Here is a 22,001-nt window from a genome sequence, read left to right as displayed (position 1 = left end):
GAGAGCATGGCTAAGAAATGGAGAGACGGGGTGAGAGACATAGAGAAACACTAAGGGAGGGATGGAAAGAAAGATGCCAGCGGAGAAGAGATAGCATCGCTCATTCCACAGGGACCACATCCCATTCTAGATATCTACAGCAGTCAACACTGTCAGAAACCGTGTGTGTGTGTGTGTGTGTGTGTGTGTGTGTGTGTGTGTGTGTGTGTGTGTGTGTGTGTGTGTGTGTGTGTGTGTGTGTGTGTGTGTGTGTGCGTGTGTGTGTGCGCAGCAGTAGGTAAAAATGCGTCACTTTCCTTTCACCTCAAAGATATATTAATCAAAGGGAGATGTTGCAGAGTTGACAGCTAACGTGTATAAGGTCATACATATGTATTAACGCATTACTACAAAGCCAACACACACACACACACACACACACACACACACACACACACACACACACACACACACACACACACACACACACACACACACACACACACACACACACACACAAAGAAGACAGTTCGTCAGCTTCTCATTAAACACCTATCTCATGTTTTCTGGTTTATTACAACATCTTATTTTGTTGATCATAATTTTGGAATCTGGTCTACAAACTGTGACGAGTGTTTCCAATTGACAGTTGGCAGGTAGACACTAAATTTGATGCTATTTTTGCAATAAATCAACTCATCATTCAGTCTGGAGAATAGAAGAAGACAGTGAATATTCAAAGTGATGCCATCAAATTACTCGTTTTCCCAGACAACACTTTAAAACCCTAAATCCAAACCTTCTTAGACAACGATAAAAACAAACGTCTTAAAAATGAGAGGCTGGAAACTAGAAAGTGATTTGAATTTATTGCTGGAAAGAAGACGATCAAGAACTTGTCTAAAAAAGACAGCCAGCACACTGATGACCTATACAATTTTGGTGTTGTAATTATTTCTGCCAAGGAGGTTATTTTTTCAATATCCCGATTATTTCAAACTTTTCCTCCATTACGATTGATTAATTAATTAATTATTTAATGCTTACTGGTACTTTGTTAAATTCTTTTAACTTTTATGATGACTGAGTGGAACCGATTCGACCCCCTGATCCTTGCTTCTTCATTAGTCAGACGTTTGGAGCTGAAGAGGATTTCCTTAACAGCTAAACAATCATGAAGCATCAGCATCTGCTGTGGATGTGGATCATTGCACTGATTACCACACTCCCTTTAGTGATCGTGCCTGTTGTCATCCTAATGTACAACAAAGAATGATCCAGCTATCTACACAATGAGACAGAAAAATGTTCTCATCTCTCTTTGTCTACTATCAATTTTACTACAATTTAAACAATAATTAAACTTATGTGACTTTTCTGAAAACATTTCATTCTTCTTAATCAATACTATGGAGTGTATGTGTAGTTGAAATGTTTGGTGGTATGAGCTCACCCTCACTCCAACTCTCACTTAATAGGTGCAGTGAGACGTACGGAGACCCCCCCCCCCTCCCAACAGGGTCCCAGTCCAACTGTTTGGGTCCCAAGTGAAATGTATGCGTCCAAATTCCTTATTCGGCCCAATAAACTGAAATAAGGGAAAAGCACTTCTAGTTTGAAAAGGCTGTTCCAACTGATTTAGCTGTAAAAATGACCTCAGCTGAGGAGAGCAACACACAGAGGCATTCTTCACATTGGACTAGTGACCCAAGAAATAGGTCTATCAGTGTGAAATGTGTAAAAATAAGTTGGTGGGAGAATACGGACCGGGGAAATTTAGCCTCCAGAATAAAACACAGGACAAAGTGGTACTAGATGTAATCTGTGAGGGTATATAGAGCTATAAAGGACCCTCTATAATGGAGGCGCCTACTGCTCAGTGTTGCTTCATGTCATGATGGTCATGCCAAACATTATCTTGAATGACGACACTAGATATGTTATATTCATGAATATGGCTTGGCTCTCACAATGCATTCAACCCTGGGAGAACTGATTCTTTTTATGACCACCTGGGATCACAAAGAAACTGTACACTTAAAATAAGATTTTTGTTATGTTATAAGATGATATGGTGACGTGGCCTGCAAGCAGTTACCATCAATTATCTATACTGCTTATCCATTGAGGGTTGCAAGGGGAGCAATCGCAGCCGACAATGGACGAGATTGACCTGTGCCTGGACTCACCACTGATGAGAGCCAAGGGAGTCAACCAAAACAGTGATGAGCTGGCAAACACTTAAATACTCCACAGAAATTAGGCAAACTGCAGAATTCAGTAAGAATTATTTGTCACTGAATCTTTTGACTGATTGCTAAAATGAAATTGTTGACTATTGCAGTTTTAATAAACTGTTTACGTCAGATTTTTTGAGTGTTTTGCTGCCTTCCTGCAGCAGTTGACCATCGTGTTAAACACAGAACTGGACAGACAACTTTTGGACGACTTTGACTTGTTTATATTTTATGATTTCTCATAAATGCAACCTTCAGGTCTCAAACCTTCCTCTGTTCTGGCACTGCACAATAAATCATATAAAAGGGAAGGCAATGCAATACTGACTGCTGCTATTTCCAAATCACCCGAGGCTGTAATCTTTTTTTTATATTAAAAAGGGAAGAAAAAAAGCTTCAGCCAGCTTCCTACACATCATAATTTGGTGCTGTGAAGAATCTTCTGGCCAATAAACAAAGATACAAGCTGGAGAAAATCCTTCGACTCATTAAAATCGAGTGAATCCCAAAGCACCTCAGCTCATGGCTGCACTTTGTGTGCATTGTGTATTAGTTGAAAGCAGTGGATTTTTTGTACAAATGTTGGAAAAAAATTGTCGAAGTGTGATGCAACTCGTGCTAATGTGCTCAATTAAGAAGAGAAAATCTACAAAAATGTTTTCGTCACCATTGAGCTACAGCTATCCTAAAATAACCTAAAAATCATCTTTAACAAAAAAATATAAAATAAAAAATATACACATTAGAAGTACAATACGATTTAAAGCAAGCAATGTGTGAACCAATAATTCTGTGACCTGCAACTCTCTATGTCTCCCTACCACAGCTAACCCACTGTCTCAGATGTACATTGTGAAATAAAAAGACATACAGATGTTGAAACAACACCATGAAAACAAAAGACTGTAAGTTATTAGTATTTTAAAGATGGAAAACTTAATTTTTTAAATCTTCAAAACTAGATACTTGATGTGTTGAAAATAGACTCTTTATGCAGCTTCATTGTCATGATAATGCTGTCAAAACTGATTAATCAAAGAACTGTTTCTCGGAATTTCGTGACTGGGAGTGTGTTGTAAAGAAAGAAGTTGTAAAGGGCATTGTAATGGACCCCTGCGTGCAGTTGTTCATTTCAACCACTTCAGACAAGGCTCCAAAAGGCTAGAACACCACATCCAACCTTTTCACCCCATCACAGACACACATAATACACACTCTCTGAGGGCTGACCTCTTTACGCTGATTAACATTCCATCGGGGGAGGAGAAGGGGGAGACGAAGAGATACTTTCCCTCACCTTCTTGCCCTCCTTTTCCTCCAGTTTTTTTTCTACTCCATCACTGCTTTCTCTTTGCCCCGTGTCCCTCCAGCTGCTCACTACATCTCACTTTTCTCCTCGGTTTCTTTTTTGTTTGCCAACTTGAAAGCAATCATCTCTCACTCCCTCCCAATCTCCTGCTCTGTGGCACTTCTGTCGCTCTATCTTCATCTCCACTTTTGCCATTTTTAAGGTTAATGTGTCTGTGCATGCAGGTACGTGTGTATGAGTGTGTGTTGTTCAGGCATGTCAGGGCAGATACATTACAACTTACAAGAACTTGACTGACTCACCACATTGGATTGAGTGTGTTCATGTGATAACACTCTGATTTATACCGATGAACACGTGAAAAACTAAAAATGTATTCTACTAAAAGTCTAGTGTGTAAGCTTCAGTTGAAAGGGATCTATTGGCAGGAATTACATATAAAATAATCCTAGTAATGTTTTCAATAGTGTGTTTCATTAAATCTGTACAAATTGTTGTTTTCTTGACCCTATAATGAGCTCTTTATATTTGAATACTTTATATTTACATCAGGAGCCGGTCCTCTGAGGCCACCATGTTTTTTTCAGTCGTCCAAACTAAACATCCTTTGAGTTTTTATGACAACTGAAGGTTTCCACAGGTTCCATCGTGTTTGCAAAGGGAGGGTGATGTGAGTGTTCAGTCAGCTACAACATGAAACTTCACCACTAAATATCACTAAATCTTACACACTGAACCTTTAAACATAAGCAGATAAACACTTTCTCAGTCTGGCAACCAGTACAACAAAAACTAAAACATAATTAAGTGTTGTATTAACTAGTCCACACCTCTTCTTCATTGAGACCTGTGACTTGTGAACGCATTTGCTCTCTCAGAGCTTTTTGTGACTGCTGGTGTGCACCGGGAAACAGCAGCTTGTGTGTTGTGTGCGACAGTGAAGCTCTGCCCAATTAAGATCATGTGCGTATGTGTATGGCATTTGACTCTCCAATCCAAACACTGTGGTTTTACGAACACGCCAGTCGCTTTGCCAAATGTTTGATGGGTTCTCAGTTGGCAAAATTTCTCCATTTTAACTTTAATTCCCTTGCTCTTTAAAATGCAGCGACAAAAGAAAGTATGAGGCATTCAGGTGTTTAATTAGTTGAACGGTTTTCACAGAGTTCTGTGTTGCTCCGTGCCATAAATTTGTTAACATGTAAGGATGAGAGCATATTAGAAACACTTTTTAATTGAAAGCAGTCCAATAAAACCCGACCATCACACACAACTCGAACATTGGCAGTTTAATTAACACATCTGATACTTTAAGGAACAAACTAAACAGTATGAGCTCAACAAATGTCAAAACTGTCAAATGGCTTATGGCGTACTGGGTTATATAAGTCTGCACTGGTGTATCTAATGGAACTCTTGACTGTCATTCCTCATTAATGTTAGCTGCGTTATCTCCTCTTAACTCACTTTAGGTTGTATAAAAAGGTAAATGTCAGGTCAAATCCATTTTAAACTTTATTATTTGCCATCTGACATTAAATTATATCTACTCCTAATTCAAACTGACTGAGAGCTGAGCTCAAACAGCGAAGTTGATTAAAAGGTACCCTGTGGAGTTTCTCACCATTTCATGGCATTCTGAAGCCAAGTGGGTCCCTGTTATGTTTGCTCCTTCCTGCCGATGGCTTTCACATCATTTAACTGAGGAAACAGGATGTGGCCAGAAAAAGCAGCGCAGAAGAAGACTGCTAACATGTATGCAAATAATTCACAGATTTGAAGAAAGAAGAAACATTTATTTCACCTCAACACAAGAGGTAAGAAACGCTGAACGCAAACAAAAACTCTACAGGTAGCTTTAGCAGATCAACAGAAAATTCAACGTCAATTATTGTGAATATCAATTAAGTATTTATCATCCTACTTTTCTTGCAAAAATACCAAGCACTGTTTACAAACTCTAAACTGCTGCATTTTGCTGCTTTTCTGGGTCATTTGTGATTATAAACTGATCTTTTTGGTTGTGTGATTTTGGTGTAAATCCAGGATTCTCTTTTTTTACAGCACATGTGTACATGTATCTGATCTCATTATGCATGGTATTAAAGAGGCCAATCAGAATTGGTGGAGGGATGCACTCTCCAAGTGCCCTTAGTTTTTCCATGTTTTTTAGAAAAATAAGAAATCTAATGATGTCAAATCATTTTAAGGTCATGATGGGAATTCTTTTCTTATCATTTCCAACATTTAATAGAGGAAACTATAAACAAAGTTAATAGGTGACTGGAGAGTTGTCAGGGTTTGCAGCATTTGTTTAGAGCAAATGTGAGATTTCTAAATCAAAACAATGTTTCTGAAAGTCCTGAGTTGTACAAAAATGAAAGAGCAACTTCCTAAAAAACTGAGGAACATCTCTGATCTGATTAATACAAGACCTCAGTTTCTGACTCGGCCAGACAGACTTGATGAAAATTTTTCTTAAATAAACACACTGTATTCCTTTTCTCTCAGGACAGAGATACCGCATTCGGTCACATTCACACCCACACACAAGCAAGGTGAGTCACAAAGGAAACCTCCTCTCCTCTCATACAGAACATCAACCACAAGAACAGGTACACAGAGCGTAGCCGACATTCAGCTATGACTTATTACTTGGAGGGAAAAAAACAAATAAACGGTGAAATAATGAAGAGACAAAAGACGAATGAAGAGAAACCTGCCACACCTGTGAGCAGCGCATCTTTACAAGTCAGTCAACCATGCATGTAGGGGACCACACAACCACACGTCTGTAGAAACCACTCGCACAAAGAGAGCGATCAACAACAAAAAAAAGCATGCATATTTCTGTGTGGGTGTGTGTTTGTGTGCAGTTGAGTGTGAGCCAGACTCCAGCTGAGAGGGGAAGCAATAGCAATTCCCACTGACCTGAAAACTAGCTTGCCAGCCACCTCAAAATACTGAGGCAAGGATAAAAGAGGGAGAATGTCAGTGGGCACGAAGGCGATGAAAATACAGAGGGCGAGATTTTGAAATACCGCAGAGTGGCCCTGGTGTAGAAAAGATTTCACACACACACACACACACACACACACACACACACACACACACACACACACACACACACACACACACACACACACACACACACACACACACACACACACACACACACACACACACACACACAGGTGCAGCGGAGGATTACGGGAAGGCACAGGCCCCAAAAACCCTTTGTACTGCAGGCTCAAGAAAAGAAAGAGCGAAAGACGAGATAGAAAGACCAAAAAAAGAGGAAGGGATCGTATATGCTGCAAGTGCACACACCCAACAGGACAAAAACAAAAAGTGTGTGTGTTTAAGTGTTGAGTGTGACTTTGTATGGGTGTGTGGATGTGTGTGGGAGTGCGACCCCCTTTTGCCTTTTGTGACTCCAGAGGTCCCCCACGGTCAAGAGCGGATCCTCTTTCTCTCTCGTGCCCTCTTTTCATACACTCATTCCCCCTCTTTTTTTTTATACACTCACTCCTCGTTCCCTCCCTCTCTTTTAGCCCGGGCGCTGAATGGCCCCCACTCTCTGATGAGTGACTGATGAATGAAGTAGCTCTTTGAAGTCAAGAGTCACAGCAAGGCTGGTCAAGCATGAAGAGATGTTGGACAAAAAAAACGACAGAGAGAGAGACGGGAGAAAGGAAGGGAGGAAGAGAAAAACTGGTGAGGAGGAGGAGGGGGGGGGGTTATTCAACAAGGGAAAACGTCAAACAGTGAAGATCCATAAAGTCAGTGAGGGACGGAAGCAGAATGTGTGTGGCAGAAAAGGAGAGTGTGCGAGAGAGAGCATGCTCCGCATTTTTGCATGAGTGCCTCAGAGTGTTTGCATTGTGTCGCTCAACATGCAGAAGGCCAGAATCACACAAATAGGAAATAACCCAAGACCTGATGGAGAGCCATGTTTCTGGAACAGGCCCTCTGGACTACACTGCATTGCCTGCAGGTCTCTGGGTTTTCATGAGCCTCAGATGCTTCCACTTGCTCAAGCTTGGGGGATAAATCTTTTGAAACAATACCCCTAACAGTGCTACCACACAATGTAAATGTGTTAGCTACATTATTAATAATCTCTACAAGTAGAATCTGTAGGCAAGGGGCAAGATTTAAATCATAGTTGACTAACAGAAGCTTCTCTGGGCACAACTTACTTCACAACGACACTGTTCCTTCTAAAAGCTTCTCAGGGTTTAGAACTTTAAGGCTCCTCTGTAGTGAGGGGAATATTTGTTCAAAACATTTTGAGCTACCACCAGCAATTTCTTGGCTGTCAATAAGGTATGACACCAGCCTCTATGCCCATTTGCTGTAGGGAATATGACATCTAGATGACAGTGTAGTGACAGGCAGCCAGTCAAAAAGCTGTTTGATACTTGTTGTTTTGGCTTGATTTGTCCATTATATGTAATTAGAGCAGGAGATACTCAGCCAAGTCAAATTTTGACAGCAAGCGGAAACAAAAGAAGAACTGTAAATGATTCAAATATCTCAGACTGTTATCAGCCAGTCTGGTGCCTGGTGCCCGCTGATTTAGCCACTAAAGATACATTCTCCTGTCAGCAGCTGGTAAGTGATTTTGAACCCTAAGTTTGTCTCATCTTACATCACATAACAGCGGTTGTAGCTCAGGAAACAGAGCAGGGCACCCACTAGCCAACATGATGGTGGATCCCATAGACTGTGTATCAAGATGGACAACATGTCTCCACTTTTATGTTATTACAACATTTCAGTCTTATCTTTGATGGGGAAGGAAATGGAGGATTTTGTATCTCAGCAACAGAACCTGGAAGCTCTGCTTTTACTTCAGCTCGCTGTATGACTCACAGAGATGCTTCCTCCTTTTGGGAGAAACATCTTTAGTTTAGCCTTGCGCAACAGAACAGACTTTTGTATGCAATGAAAATGGTAACCAGTCAACAAAGGACTAAAGCACAATCCAGAAATGACACCAAAATCCATGATAGAGAGGTTCCTTCAATACAGATGCCTGACATGCTTTGAGTGGTCAATTAGACTAGAAGAGGGCTATATAAATGTGTTAAGTAGCATACATGTGGAATCAAATCAAGCTCGAGCACGATCATGGCCTAAGGGAAGGCAAAGTTAGCTACCACCTGGATTTAAACTTGAATATGTCAACAACTATGGAAAAGATTCCCATGAAATTTTGTACAGACCCTTGTTTTCCCCATTGTTAATGGGTGATCCTTTTGCTTGTCCTGTAGCAGCACCATCAGTTTTGTAAGTTTGCTCAAAAGCAGAGTGGCACATATACCGTAACATCACCTTTGCGACCATATAGAAAAATGTGAAAACTGATATTCACAAATTTAAAGTTTAGTTAGTTATCTAAAATGATTTGTCTTGACCCAAAATGCATGAGTAGTTGATGAATGTATATCAGTCTTCTCTCTCTCTCTCTCATTTGTATCTACTTTAACACACAGAGGCTCTCTAAATTCAAGATCCTCAAAACAGTCTAGCCTCTGTGGGACTAGTTTTTCCCTTCCTATTAAACTCTTAAGAGCAAGTCTGTGTGCTTGTTATGACAACCCAAGGCAAACTGTGAAATATTGATATATTCGGTATCTTTTTTTCCGTGTACTAATCCTCCGAATGTCACAACAGTGTACTTTGCATGCGCCACAGCTACTGAAGGTGATCCAATAGATTTCCCGCCTTTATGTGCCAGCCTAACATAAAGTAAAAAGGAAATGGGAGCAGGTGGAGGTTTTGATTCTTTTTCAAAGACACTGACAGACTACGGGAGGCTGTCAGTGGACATTTTACATATCTTGAGGGATCAAACTGGCGATTTCATTCTTCCAAGACTGTTTCTTAACGTCTCTTATTAGATTTCACAGCAGGTTTTTAAATTAGTTGAGAAGCTAACTGGCTATAAAAAGGCCAGCACTCTAGTTTCCCCTTTGTAATTTAATCTGTGCACAAGAGGAAATTTAGCACAGACAGAAATATATGTATGTAGATATATAATTATATAGGGCTTCTCCATCATACAGCTCCCCAGAGTGAGCAAGAGAGAGCACTACACTCCTCCTGTGTTTATCTCGATATCACATCAGATCAGATCACTGGCGGATAAAAGCACTTCCTGACGCATCACTTCCTCTCTCTGGAGGAAGCTGACACGCGCTGGGAACACAAAACGACAGCGCGCTGGCAGGGAGGATGAAGAGGTGAAAGTTTTTTTGACAGAGCCAAAGAGACAATCCAGGGAAGCAACGGGGTATATATGAAGGGGGGGAAACAGCTGTGGAAGGTGGGTTGTGGAGAATGAAAGTGCGGAGAGAGAGAAAAGAGAGAAAAAGGGTGAAACCTAAATACTTGTGGCCCAGATCCACAGTGTCACACAGGTTGAGGAGAAGGAGGAGGAGAAGAGAGAGAGCAGTGAGAGACAAAGAGGTGAAGAGACACTAAGAATAGTATAACTGGATTAGCTTTAACACTGACCTTTATTCAGCAGGATGACACCACCTCACTGTCTCAATTGCTTTTTACAGCAGTTACAGGCCTGTCCTACTTTCTCACCGTTAAGCTGTTGAAATTTCCAGAAGAGGTGACTTTGTTTCTCTTTCTTAAAAAGGAGTTTGTATTTGAGGAGGGGGTGCTATGGTCGTTTGTTGACTGGTTACCATCCTCACTGTATATAAAAGTCTGTACTGTTGCACAAGGCTCAACTAAAGATGTTTCCCCCAAAAGGATGAAGCAACTCTGTGAGTCATACAGCGAGCTGAAGGGAAAGCAGAGCTTCCAGGTTCTGTTGCTGAGATACAAAATCCTCCACTTCTTTCCCCATCAAAGATAAGACTGAAATGTTGTAATAACATAAAAAACAAAAGAATTCACCCAATGCATTGCACAGAAGACTTCCTCAACACTTTATTGAATGTTTACATCGTTTGTTATGTAGTTTTGGGATAAATGATATAATAAATTGCTCAATATTTCTGTTTTCAGAAGCCTTTGACAAACATCATTTCCCATAAGTCGAACGACATAGTAAACACCGTCATTGTGCGACAAAGGAAACCAGTGTGTTGGCAGTTCAGACACGTTCAGACACGTTTGAAAGGTAAGAGAGGATTAAAAGTGTGTTTTTAGACAGCAGCGAATACAAACGGGGAGAGTGAAGGGGAGAATTATACATATGGAATAGTTGGAGTGAAAACAGTGAAACCGACCTTTATAAATAAAAGGTTTTAACTGGATTCCAATTTGTCATAAAATGTGTTAAAACATTCCACATTCTTTTACTGAAATAAATGAAAGATATGCTAAAGAACGCCTATTTTAAAGCTCATGACAGCTTTTCTATTAATTATTAAAAAAATGTTTTATTATTTATTTGTCGTTCAGTAATATCTGTCTTACTTTTTTCAACCTCATCTAAAGCTGGTAATTGTCACAAGTCAAAGTGAGATGTGGCTTAAGGTCTAAAGTAAAAAAATGCGAGTAATGCTTGATACAAACAGACCCTTATGTATTGTACATCACCAAGTAATGCCTTGATTGAGTTAGAAAAATAGAAAATAAACATTTGTGATTTAAGATTTTAAAAGCTCATATCATTCAGCTTCGGGTACGAGAACAGACAGAACACACGTCAAATCACCGGTCTGACTTGTGAACACCGATCCTACAAACCACACATTCACACGGCACACACCCAGACACATGCAATCCTTGCTTGAATGCACAAATGAAGGCAGAGGAGACACACACACACACAAGCACCCACTAACACACAAACACGGGCAAGCACACACACAAAAACGTGTGCAGCTTCAAAAAGGAGCAACTGTGGCGATCCACAGCTCTGCCCCGGAGTGAAGCAGACAAACCAAGTGTAGCAGAACGAGGAATCACTGTATTTTTCTCTTTACTTTTGCTCCGTCTTTCCATGAATGGTATCAGCACTTTAGCTGTTCTGGTGGGACAGTTACATGCACACACACACACACACACACACATACACACATACATACATACACACATATACACACACATGCTCACATACAAACACACAGACAAAAGACACAGGGATGGCATCAGAAAAATGGAGAGACCCGATGGGAAAACAACACGACGAGGCGTGAAGGGATGCAGACACAACGCTATCATTCATTCCAATTTGTGAGAATTAGTAAAAGTTAACCTACTGTGTCTGTGTGCGCGTCTAAAGAGGAGACAGTCCAAATCAGTAAAAACTCCTCCCCCTAATTCAAAGAGGCAGTACGGGATTTGCATTTTTCCCACAATTCAATTAACACGCTTGTCAGCCTCTTCTCTCCGTTCACATGCCTCCTTTGGCCATCTCTCGCTCACACACACAAACACAAACGCTCTCCCACAGCAACACACCAGCTTCATGAATAGATGCATTTATTCATAAACACATGCATGCAGAAAATAGATGCATTCATTTGTTTGTTTATAGAGCGAATGCAAGGACCTCAGACGGAGAGATGGTGAGAAGCTGCCGGGTCACATCCTGTCTGGACTCGTCACATCCAAGGGACATGAGAGGACAGTGCGGTTAATGAACGCACAGAGCAGTCCCCGGGGATGTCTTTCTCTCATCTGTCCTTCTCCATCTCAGAAGGAGGGAAAGGATGAGGGAGGACGGCAATCAAACAAAAAGGCACCGTGGGGTGTGGGTGTTAAAAGAGACACAGACACTTAGGGTCGATAATGTTGCAGGAGAACCGGACGACAGAGACGAGGCCAAACCCCGATTTAGAAACCAGGATCTGGGATCAGCTACAGACGCGCTGACATTGCCGCGGGGCCGGCTAATGACTGCAGCTCGCCTCTTGTCTGATTAATGGCCTGTAATCCCATTCTCATTCTAGCATTCCGCAGCAGCACTCATTAACCGCCACAGAAATGTCCACTAATCAGTCAAGTCGCTCTCGGCTAGCAAGGCTAAAGCTAGGCTAGGCTAATCAATGGGCGGTAATCCTGTTGGTGGAGCTGCTGCGGCGTAGCACCCCTCATTACAAGCCATAGAAATGTCCGCTAATCATTCCCCGCATGGCTATTTGTCCACAGGGCCGTGGAATCACTTTGGTGTCGGTGGTGGTGGTGGTGGTGGTGGTGGGGGGGGGGGGGGTTGGAAGGGGGGGTGACATTTGACAGTTGGCAGCTTAGCGTGGAAGAGACAGAGTGACACACAGAGGTTCAGAGGCTGTGTAATGATTAGGAAATGCATCACTATGGCTTTTCTTTACTACTCTCTCTCCCTCCCGTCTTCCTTCTTTGTAGCGCGTACAGCCGGAAAGTCTCCGCTCTGTGTCAGCGCCGTTCAAGTTTTATCAATCAATGAAAAAACCCTTGCCAATCCATAATGGCTAATCAATAATGAAGGCTTGCAGGCAGAGCAGAGATAACCCTTCACGGAGAACCAGCAGAGACAGTCGTCAGCAGTCAGGCGAATCCCCCTCCTTGTCCTGTCTTTAAGATGCACTGAGGTGAGACAGTCGGGGCAGATCAATAGCGGCATCGGCCTTAACTCAACTTGACCGTACTGGTTTGTATTCTGGACAGTTTCAGTTTGATGTTCTGTGATCCTACAGTGAATACAAGAACACCACAGACTTTAAGCAACAGTTTGGCTTTAATCAGGGCTATTCGGTCAATCTGTGAGCAAAATGGCTGCAGACGCTCGGAATGGCAGCGAGTCAAACTACTGCCCCGTATGTAACAACGTACCCTCTTGAGCTAAAGTGTCTTAGCTCTGAATTGTGATGTTGGGTTTGTAAGTTATTGTGACCGGAGGCTGAACCTCAGTTGAACTCTTGTAGTGGCGGTGTAGGTAAGAGAGCCCTGTCAACGCTCGCCTCAAGCTACTGAAGAAGAAAACACATAGGGGCCATATATTACCCTTTTATGTGTGAGGTTGTGTGTGAGCTGACCAGCATTTCACTGCATTGTGAAGGGCAGAGCATAAAACACGAAGGGCCACTTACTCAGCCACATCATCAGCTAGGTGGGCTGATCTGGTGTTGAATTTAAGGCTATAATTAGTGAGCAATACACTGTGCTAGGAAAAATAATGATCCTGATGATCATCAACAAAACATCTAAGCCTATAACAGAAAACATTAGATAGTAACAGCTTACTGGTGTTGTCAATGAGGTGATTGTCATTATAACCAAATTGAGCAGAGCTGTAACTGAAGATAATTTCCAACCTGTGGGTCAGGAAACCACCAAAAGGACAAAATATGAATTTAAAGGGCCATGAGATGATTAGCAAGTTTGGAAATTAGAGGGTAATTTTACCTATTAAAGACTAATTTATAGTTTGGTCCTCTATGTTCAGGATGAAAATGTCATCATTCACCCATTACCACTAGCATACACAAAGATCCCTATGTGGAAGACCACTTCCCTTGACAGCCAGCGTTGACTGCACGTGCTAGTTTAGTGTTTAAAATGTCAAAATGAAAAGCTTCTAAACAGTAATCAGAGTCTCCATGACATTTTTAGGACAGAATCACCATTCAACCATTTGAAAAGAGTCTGTGACCAGCATTGGATTATTATTTTACTAAATTAGATTGAAATGACCATTGATTCATTTTGAGCACACTGAAAAGTCCAGTTAATGTGAAGTTAACATTCAAAGCATCCTATTTTCTAACACAAAATGCACATGAATGCCTCTGCCTGTGCACTCACTCATTCCTCACATACTCAACATACACGTGTTGCAGGTGTTAAACCACCGCTAGTAATCCCTGCTAGAGCCAGGTTTCCAGTCAGAGAAGCAGACTTGTGCTGTTTGAGCCTTGTAAACAGTCGGGGAGTGGGTGGCTGGAGGGATGTGGGAATGTTTGTTGGGAATGCTGGAACGTGGTGCAGCCGCAGTTGCAGGATGAGCGGACGTAACCAGCTTTGGAGCGCCTGGCCGCCAGCGCTTAAACCCAGCTAATCTGATTGGATTAACACCGACCTGCCTGGCTACACATGAGCGCGCGCACGCACATATATAGACATGGTCACATTCACACAACTCACTCACACAATCTCACACACACACATTTGTGCTATATGCCAATCAGCCATGGTTGCCTCTGCAGCTTCCTGGAGTTCATCTGGATTCTGAGTTGTACTGGTTGGCTGATGGCACCATGCTGGGCTACCACATGCACACGCATCCACTCTCATGCCACACACACACGCATGCACGCGCGCAAACACACACACACACGCACGCCATCTCAGAGTGCAGTGATTTGTGCTGTGAATCTAAAACAGACCCATTGAAAGAAGAGTAATACCCAATGCCTGACAACCGTGCTAATTGACTAGCCCCCTCCCCAGCAATGAAAAGAAACGTTTTCACCCCTCCATCTTTTATCTTTTCAATCATTCCCTGACAGCTTGCCTCTTGTCCCACACTCATCCCATCATCTTCCTCATATTACTCTTCATTGCCTCCATCTACTTCTCTGTCCCCCTCCTTGCCCTCATCATACTGCCCCCCCCCCCCATACTACACATGTAATCATTCATTAGAACCAAGGCAGTTGTCCATTAGGCAAAGCGGCCATTTTGGAAATTGCAGCAAATCTTCCATGAAAAGACATTTCCTCTAATGCGGTAGTCACGCTTGGAGGGAAAGGGAGAGAAAGATGGCAAGAGGAGAGAAAGAAAGACGGGGGGTAGAGATGGAGAGAGGAGAAAAATGGAGAGAGGGGGGAAAAGTGAAGGAGAGAGAGAGAGAGAGAGAGAGTTGCGAGCCCCCGGCCATAAAGCCACCAAGCAGAAAGCAAGCCTGCTGTTTGATTAGAGAGTGACACCCTCACGGAGGGATGGAGGGAGCGAAGGATGGAAGGAGAGGGAGGGAAAGTGTTTTAGAGGGGAAGCAGAGGGGATGAGGAGGAGGCAGGAGAGAAAGAGATGGGGGGGGGAGAGAGAGAGAGAGAAAGAAAAAAACAGGAGAGAGGACTGAGATAGAGGCAGTAAAATTAGCCCCATCACTTCGCCTACCCAGACGCTCTATGACACACTGGGATTAAAAACAAACACACACAGTCTTGAGATGTGAACACACACACACATCACACACAGGACAGATGGTATCCCCCATCTGAGAGTGTGGCTCTAATTTGAGCAAAGTGATAGGAACCTCCTTAACCAATTAGAAACCTCATTTCTAAGGCCTTGCATTAGGGTCTGAGTGTTTGTTTTACACACTCATTAATGTGTGTGTGAGGGGGGGGGTGTCCTATGGGATCAGTGAAGAACATAAAAATTGATATAAAAGGTGGCAAATGACAAATCAACTCTGAGCGGCGCTCTGCTGAGCACGAGCTCTTTTCCCCCACGATGCCACAGTTTGTCTCCATCTCACCTCATCACTGAACAGACGGACCTGTCTCTCCTGTTACCAACCATTCATCTCAGTGACACTCACTCCTCCTTAATGCTCCTTCCTCTAAAGCTGAGACATTTGTCACTGGACCAAACTGAACCTAATCCATTGCACATTTCTTATTCTTTCTCCCACAATTTATGAAAGACTGAATTTGAAAATCCAACAGAGTCCATCCAGTTTCTTCAATGTGTGATGAATGCTTTAATGCTCTCGTGAGGAAGAAACATTTTGCAGAAACCCTGATACACGCTGTCATACAGACTCGAGACATAATACAGCCAACAACAGGCCCTGTGAACATTACAGTATCAATACAAAACAGTTCAATAGAAGCTTTACAGACTCAGGAATCTAAGAAATACCACAACAACTGTCGCTCTCATTCCTTGAAAGGGAAATTGTCAGGCTTTCACTGACATTATACTGTGCTTTACAATTTTCACATAGGTTCCAGGTTGACGGGCATAAATATTTGCTGATTTCTTGGTCTTTGTCAGGAAATGGAATAAATTTGAGGTCTGTTGATGTTTTTTTGACAAAACAATCAATGTGAGAATGTCTAGACACAGTTGATTGATGATGAAAACAATCATTTACAGCTCTAAACCTAAACACATCTCTTGGTTTTCATCATCAAAAATAAAAACTACAATATTTCCTTTGCAACTCGTCCAGTGCTGACCAATTCTTAAATATAGATGGATAGTCTTGAATTCTTTCCATTTTCTCCCTGTGGAAGCGTGTTTTTGTCGTTCAGAGTAGGGGGAATTTATGTGCTGGAATCCAGTTGATGGAAATGTTCCTAATTCACGTTTTATTTTTGCAGCGTTTGAAACGTTTGTGTAAAATGGCACATGACAGTTGAATGAGAACACAGCTGCAGAGAGAGAAACGCTGGATCTCAGCACAAGAACTGCTGCTGTTGCTGCCGAGGTCAGAGATTTCTAGATTGTCAGCTTGGGCTTTTTTTCCCCCTTTTCGTCAAGTTCAAGACACAGCTCCAAAACATTTCCTCCACTTATGTGGGCAGGTATGTAGCGTGTCGGCCACTAAAGTCGACTGGAACGACAGACTGTTTATCTCCGCCACACTGATAATACGCACGGCCGATTTGAAAGCTACGCATACAACACTGTGCCAAGAAATCCCTCACCGCTGCTCTGTAAACACAGATGATCTTTTTCACACTTTCTCCGGCCTCTTCACCACACTGCTACTGCCCTCGAGACAAATGTCCCTAAACAAGCACCGCAGCACCGGCACGAGAGAGCCAAACAAAGAAGGGACAGAGGACTTTTAACATACTCAGACAGAAGCAAACACAGAGAGAAGCAGGCGATGAGTCAGAAAAAGAAACAAAAACAGGAGAAGAAACGCAGAGTGTGTTTTCAGTTTCTCTTCATAGTTCATTGCCGCAGCGATTCACTTCTCGTCCCAGTGGAAGCGGAGCTGCGTGTAATACGGAGCAGCATTGTTTTTCTTCAGGGTGCTATTAAGCTTATAGTCCCTTGTTTCTTCTGTCAGGAGTGATAGGAGAGTCGATTATACCAGAGGCAAGATCCTCTCTCTGCTGCGCTCACACTTGCACAGTGGATCTCTCTCATCCACTCTGCCTCCCTGTCTCTTTCTGTTCCTGTGGCCTCTTCAGGTGCACACAAACACGCACACAAACTCGGACACAAACACGCACACAAACACACACATCTGGGCTTTGAAAAAGTGCTCACAAAGTGATGAAAGGCCGTTTATCCTGCATCCACTGTGATATCTCAGCGCCATGCAGAATGGCCGGACGCGTTATCACCTATGACCGGGGGGAGACCACGGGAATCAGGACTGACGCCAGCAGCAAATACCAGTGCTAGTGTGTGTATGTGTGTGTGTCCCAGCGGTAATAATCACCCGGATTAGAGCGGAGCCAAACCCCCGCAGGGTCCCCCCCATTCTAGCCCCCTCCTACTGGCCCTGCCCTGCCCAGCCTGCAGCTCTGATCCCCCAGTTTGAGCTGCCATGGGAAGCAGAGCAGCCGGCCCGACACCTCCACCGCCCCTGGCTGCCAGACAGATAGGCACAGGGCTGAAAAACCCTTCTTTCTTTCTTTTCTCTCTAAAAACCCCACATTTTTTCTAACCCCCTTTTTGTCCTATTGATCATCCACAGCCAGAATTAAATATTGAACAAGCTCAGGCAAGACAAAGAAACTACACCCCATTCAACGAGCGTACTCTTTAACCACAAGGGTGCAGTGAAATGGAAGGTGATACAGCCGTCAATATGTCTGTGTGAGGGATGCAATGTGTTGGCAACAACAATGGGGGGGCCGCGGAGAAGAAAATGGGTTATAACTTAACAAGGATGCACATTGTGTCTGGATACCTTGCAGTCAATGCGAGGGGATTATTACTGAAGTGTACGTTTCCTGGATGCACTGCCTGCAAATTAATTCAGCCCAATCCTCAGTGTGGGACTCGATGGGAGGGCAAACCTGACACTGGCTCCTATCAACAGTTGTCACAACCACCGTTGAGCTCCTGTGGCATTTGTGACAGCGGAGGGCTGAATTGTCAATCAACATTTGTCTCTCAACACATATTATCAACCCTCTATTTTCAGAAAGTCGCACACAGTCCTTTCCACACTGTTCTTCCAAGCGGTGACACAATAATGACCCGATGAAGAGAAAACCCTGTGATTTAGGAAAACCAAATGTGACATTACCAATTAACCACATGGTGGGACTTGAATGTGTTTGCAGTCTTCAGATGTGGGGTTATATCACCACTATATTACCTCCTGTTAGGTTGCGTCTTCTCTTGTGTCTCTGCTACATTCTTTTGGCATAGATTTGACAGTTTTGAGATTTTGTGCAAAACGCTTCAATGTTTTACCATCTGATAAGGCCTGTTATAAGGACCTCTCCAGAGGACCGAGCCTGCATTAAAGGCTGTTTTGTAAACCAGACACAAACACGCACAGTGTAAGACAGAGAATGATGAGAACTTAGTCTTTTTATACATGTTTAAATTTGTTTGTGTTATTCAATCTGTTTAGAGTCATTTTGCAGAAATGCTGCTTGTATTTTGGGGAGTTTATTGATTATTGTAGCTTCAGGTGTATTTTCCACACTGTGGCATCACTGGAACACTCATCTAACATGAGATATGATAAGAAGCCACACACAAAGTTAGAGTGATATAATCATTAGCTTCCCACTTTGTGACTACAGGTTACGACCAAACACTTTACTTCTCCATAGTCAAATAAAAGAAAAAACACTTCCCCCAGTTTTACCTCAGGTTTTTCTGCTTGTTCTCCTTCTTGTTGAGGACCCCCGGCACACAGTTGGTGAGCTCGGTCCAGTCGGCGTGCAAGCCGCAGCTCCAGCCGGTGGAGAACCGGGAGAAGAGCCAGGTCTCCTTGCGGTTCGGCCGGTAGCAGGTACACTTCTTCTGGCCCGGTCTGCAGTCGCATGGGACCTCCAGGCGGACATTCTGAACCAGGTGCCGGCCGAACGTAGTCCCCCCGGTCTTCTGGATGTGCAAAAACACGATCACGTCCTCGCCTTTGATTTGGAAGTCAATCGTCCTCTCCAGGTCCCTGACGGGGAAGTAGTATTTCTTAACGTAGTGGGGGTCCGGAGTGGGGAAGATGTCCCCCTCGTCCTCCTCCGTGAAATAACCGTGCGGGGAGCCGAAATTGATCACCCCGGGGGCCACGTACTGATAGAGAATCAGCATGAAACACACGGATCCGACGACGATCAACAAGAATTTGCTGCTCCTCTCGACCATGTTCCTTCCCAGTGCGGTCCCCACAGTACGCTACCATTTCCCAGTCAAGCCGACAGCAGGGAGCGCGGCGCTCGGCTTCTTCATGCTCGCTCTCTCTCCCTCCGCCGCCGGGAAGGACTCGTTGTTTTTCGTGGGGGCTCAAGAGTGGCTCAGTCCGCTGAGAGGCGACCGGCGAAGTTGGCTCATCGTTCACCGCGACCGCTCAACACCGTGAAAGACGCATTGTGACTCGCTCAGAGAGACCCCCCCTCCCGTGGCCGACCCTCCCCCGTTTACTTTACTTTGGTTTCTGGGCTCCGCCGCACAGACTCACTGCGTCTCCATGGAGCTGCGATCCCCGGATGAAGCGAGAGAAGAAGAAGAAGAACAAGAAGAGATCTACCTTTTTCTCTCACCCTCTCTCTCTCTCACCCTCTCTCTCTCTCTATGTGAAAACACGGTGAAAGGGAGAGTCGCTTTAATTTACTGGTTCACACGTAACGACCGCGTCATCCGCCAGCAGCCAATAGAAAGTGTAGACAGACAAAGGTAGATAGGTAGATAGATAGATAAATAAGTTAGGTAGATAGATAGATAAATAAGTTAGGTAGATAGATAGATAGATAGATAGATAGATAGATAGATAGATAGATAGATAGATAGGTAAGTAAGTTAGGTAGGTAGGTCGGAAGGAAGGTAGGTAGATAAGAGGTGGGCAGGTAAGTAGGTAGGAAGGTAGGACGGTAGGTATGTAGGTAGGTAACTAGGTGGGTAAGTGTGTAGGTAGGTATCATAAATCATGTCTTTTCTCTTTTCTTCTGAAACCAGAGTCGTTCTTTAAGTGGGCGATCGCTGTTATGTTCTATGGAGATGGACGACACGTCTCCACCTCCTCCTACTATCCAGGTGTAGGTAAATACTCTCCATCTACATTTATCAAACAGCTGTAGTTACTTATTTTGCAGATGGATTTACAGTCTATTCAAAACGTCTTAAAGCATATAAACAATGCACTGCATCAGGCGAGGATGGATCACCATGCTGCCCCAAACCATCTGTGGCCCAGAACGCTCTGTGTAGCATTTACTTTGTGGAGATTTCATTATTCATAAATGTGTTCAGTGATATCAAACAACAAAAACTGAATAATGGGGCTCTCAAGTGGCTCCAGCATCCTTACCCACATCTTTAAAAGCTTTAGCCCGTGGTATTTATGACAAACTGTAAATTTGACACGTCACTTTTTTTAGTGTACAATGAAAATGAATCAACATTTATATTTTAAAATGCATTAAAATGAAATCGTTTTGTTTTCCTGGTATAAAATGTGAAAATGTATTGGTTTATTCCAACTGACATCACATTGAGGGTTTTTAGAGTGATCCAAAGTGTTTCTTGAAGACATTTCTCTTCTCATCCAAGATGCTTCTTGAGTTCTAACTCAATACAGTGGGAGGTTTCAGGTATTTAACCTCTGTGGGTTGTTACTTATCTTGAGAGTCGTTATATTAAACATGCAGGTTGTTGAACGCCCTGGCCAACGTGTGTCTCCTGATTCAAGGTGTAAATGATTTTAAGTCCAGTTGCATTTTTGCCTCACACGATACATTCAACACTTCACCATAACATTTTTGTCTTTTGTCTATCTTTACGTCTGAACCAAACATGGAAATTGTATAATTAAGTTCAAAAAGAAGAAGAATTATCAGAGAAAGATTTTGCACAGACAGTATCACAGGCCCTAGACTGTAGATAAAGATGGACGACATGTCTCCACTTCCCCCAGTTATCCAGAAATGAAGCCAAAACATCCTGGATGTGAACACTTCCATCTTTCGCATTTGGAGTCACAGTTTGTACAGTAGTAAACAGGGGAATGGCAGTGAGGTGCCTTCACGAGTCAGTCTCAGCTATCAATCGTGACATATTACCCTTTTTATAGCAACGAATAAAATTGATAAAAACCAAAATTAGTGAGAAGCAGTATAATGACAGAAACTGTCTTCAAGAAAAATGTATTTGATGTGCACTTTGTTTTGTCCATATCCCATTCAATAACATGGAGGAGGTTTATGATCTATACTGCAGCCAACCACCAAGAGTCAGTGTAGATGGTTTGGCTCCACTTTTGTCATTTATCTACATTATTTACAATATATTGAACACATGAATCCTGTGAACACAATCCTTCTCCTGAATTCAATGTGGAATTAAATTCATGTGGAACTTGTTTTTGACTATTGTGA

General features: G+C 42.9%; 1 protein-coding gene across 1 annotated transcript in view; it reads right to left on the bottom strand.

The window, feature by feature from the left end:
• The window catches only part of hs6st1a (heparan sulfate 6-O-sulfotransferase 1a), a 54,316-nt gene extending 34,099 nt beyond the window's left edge, over nucleotides 1-20,217 (bottom strand). Inside the window, exon 1 of the mRNA XM_020097996.2 lies at nucleotides 19,277-20,217. Coding sequence (XP_019953555.1) covers nucleotides 19,277-19,776 — 500 coding nt within the window. The 5' untranslated portion in view covers nucleotides 19,777-20,217. The remainder of the gene's footprint in view (nucleotides 1-19,276) is intronic.
• Between the last annotated feature and the right edge of the window lie 1,784 nt (nucleotides 20,218-22,001).

The sequence above is a fragment of the Paralichthys olivaceus genome, chromosome 12 (assembly GCF_024713975.1).
Source record: "Paralichthys olivaceus isolate ysfri-2021 chromosome 12, ASM2471397v2, whole genome shotgun sequence".
Classification (NCBI taxonomy): domain Eukaryota; kingdom Metazoa; phylum Chordata; class Actinopteri; order Pleuronectiformes; family Paralichthyidae; genus Paralichthys; species Paralichthys olivaceus.
This window is presented reverse-complemented; position numbering and strand designations above follow the sequence as displayed.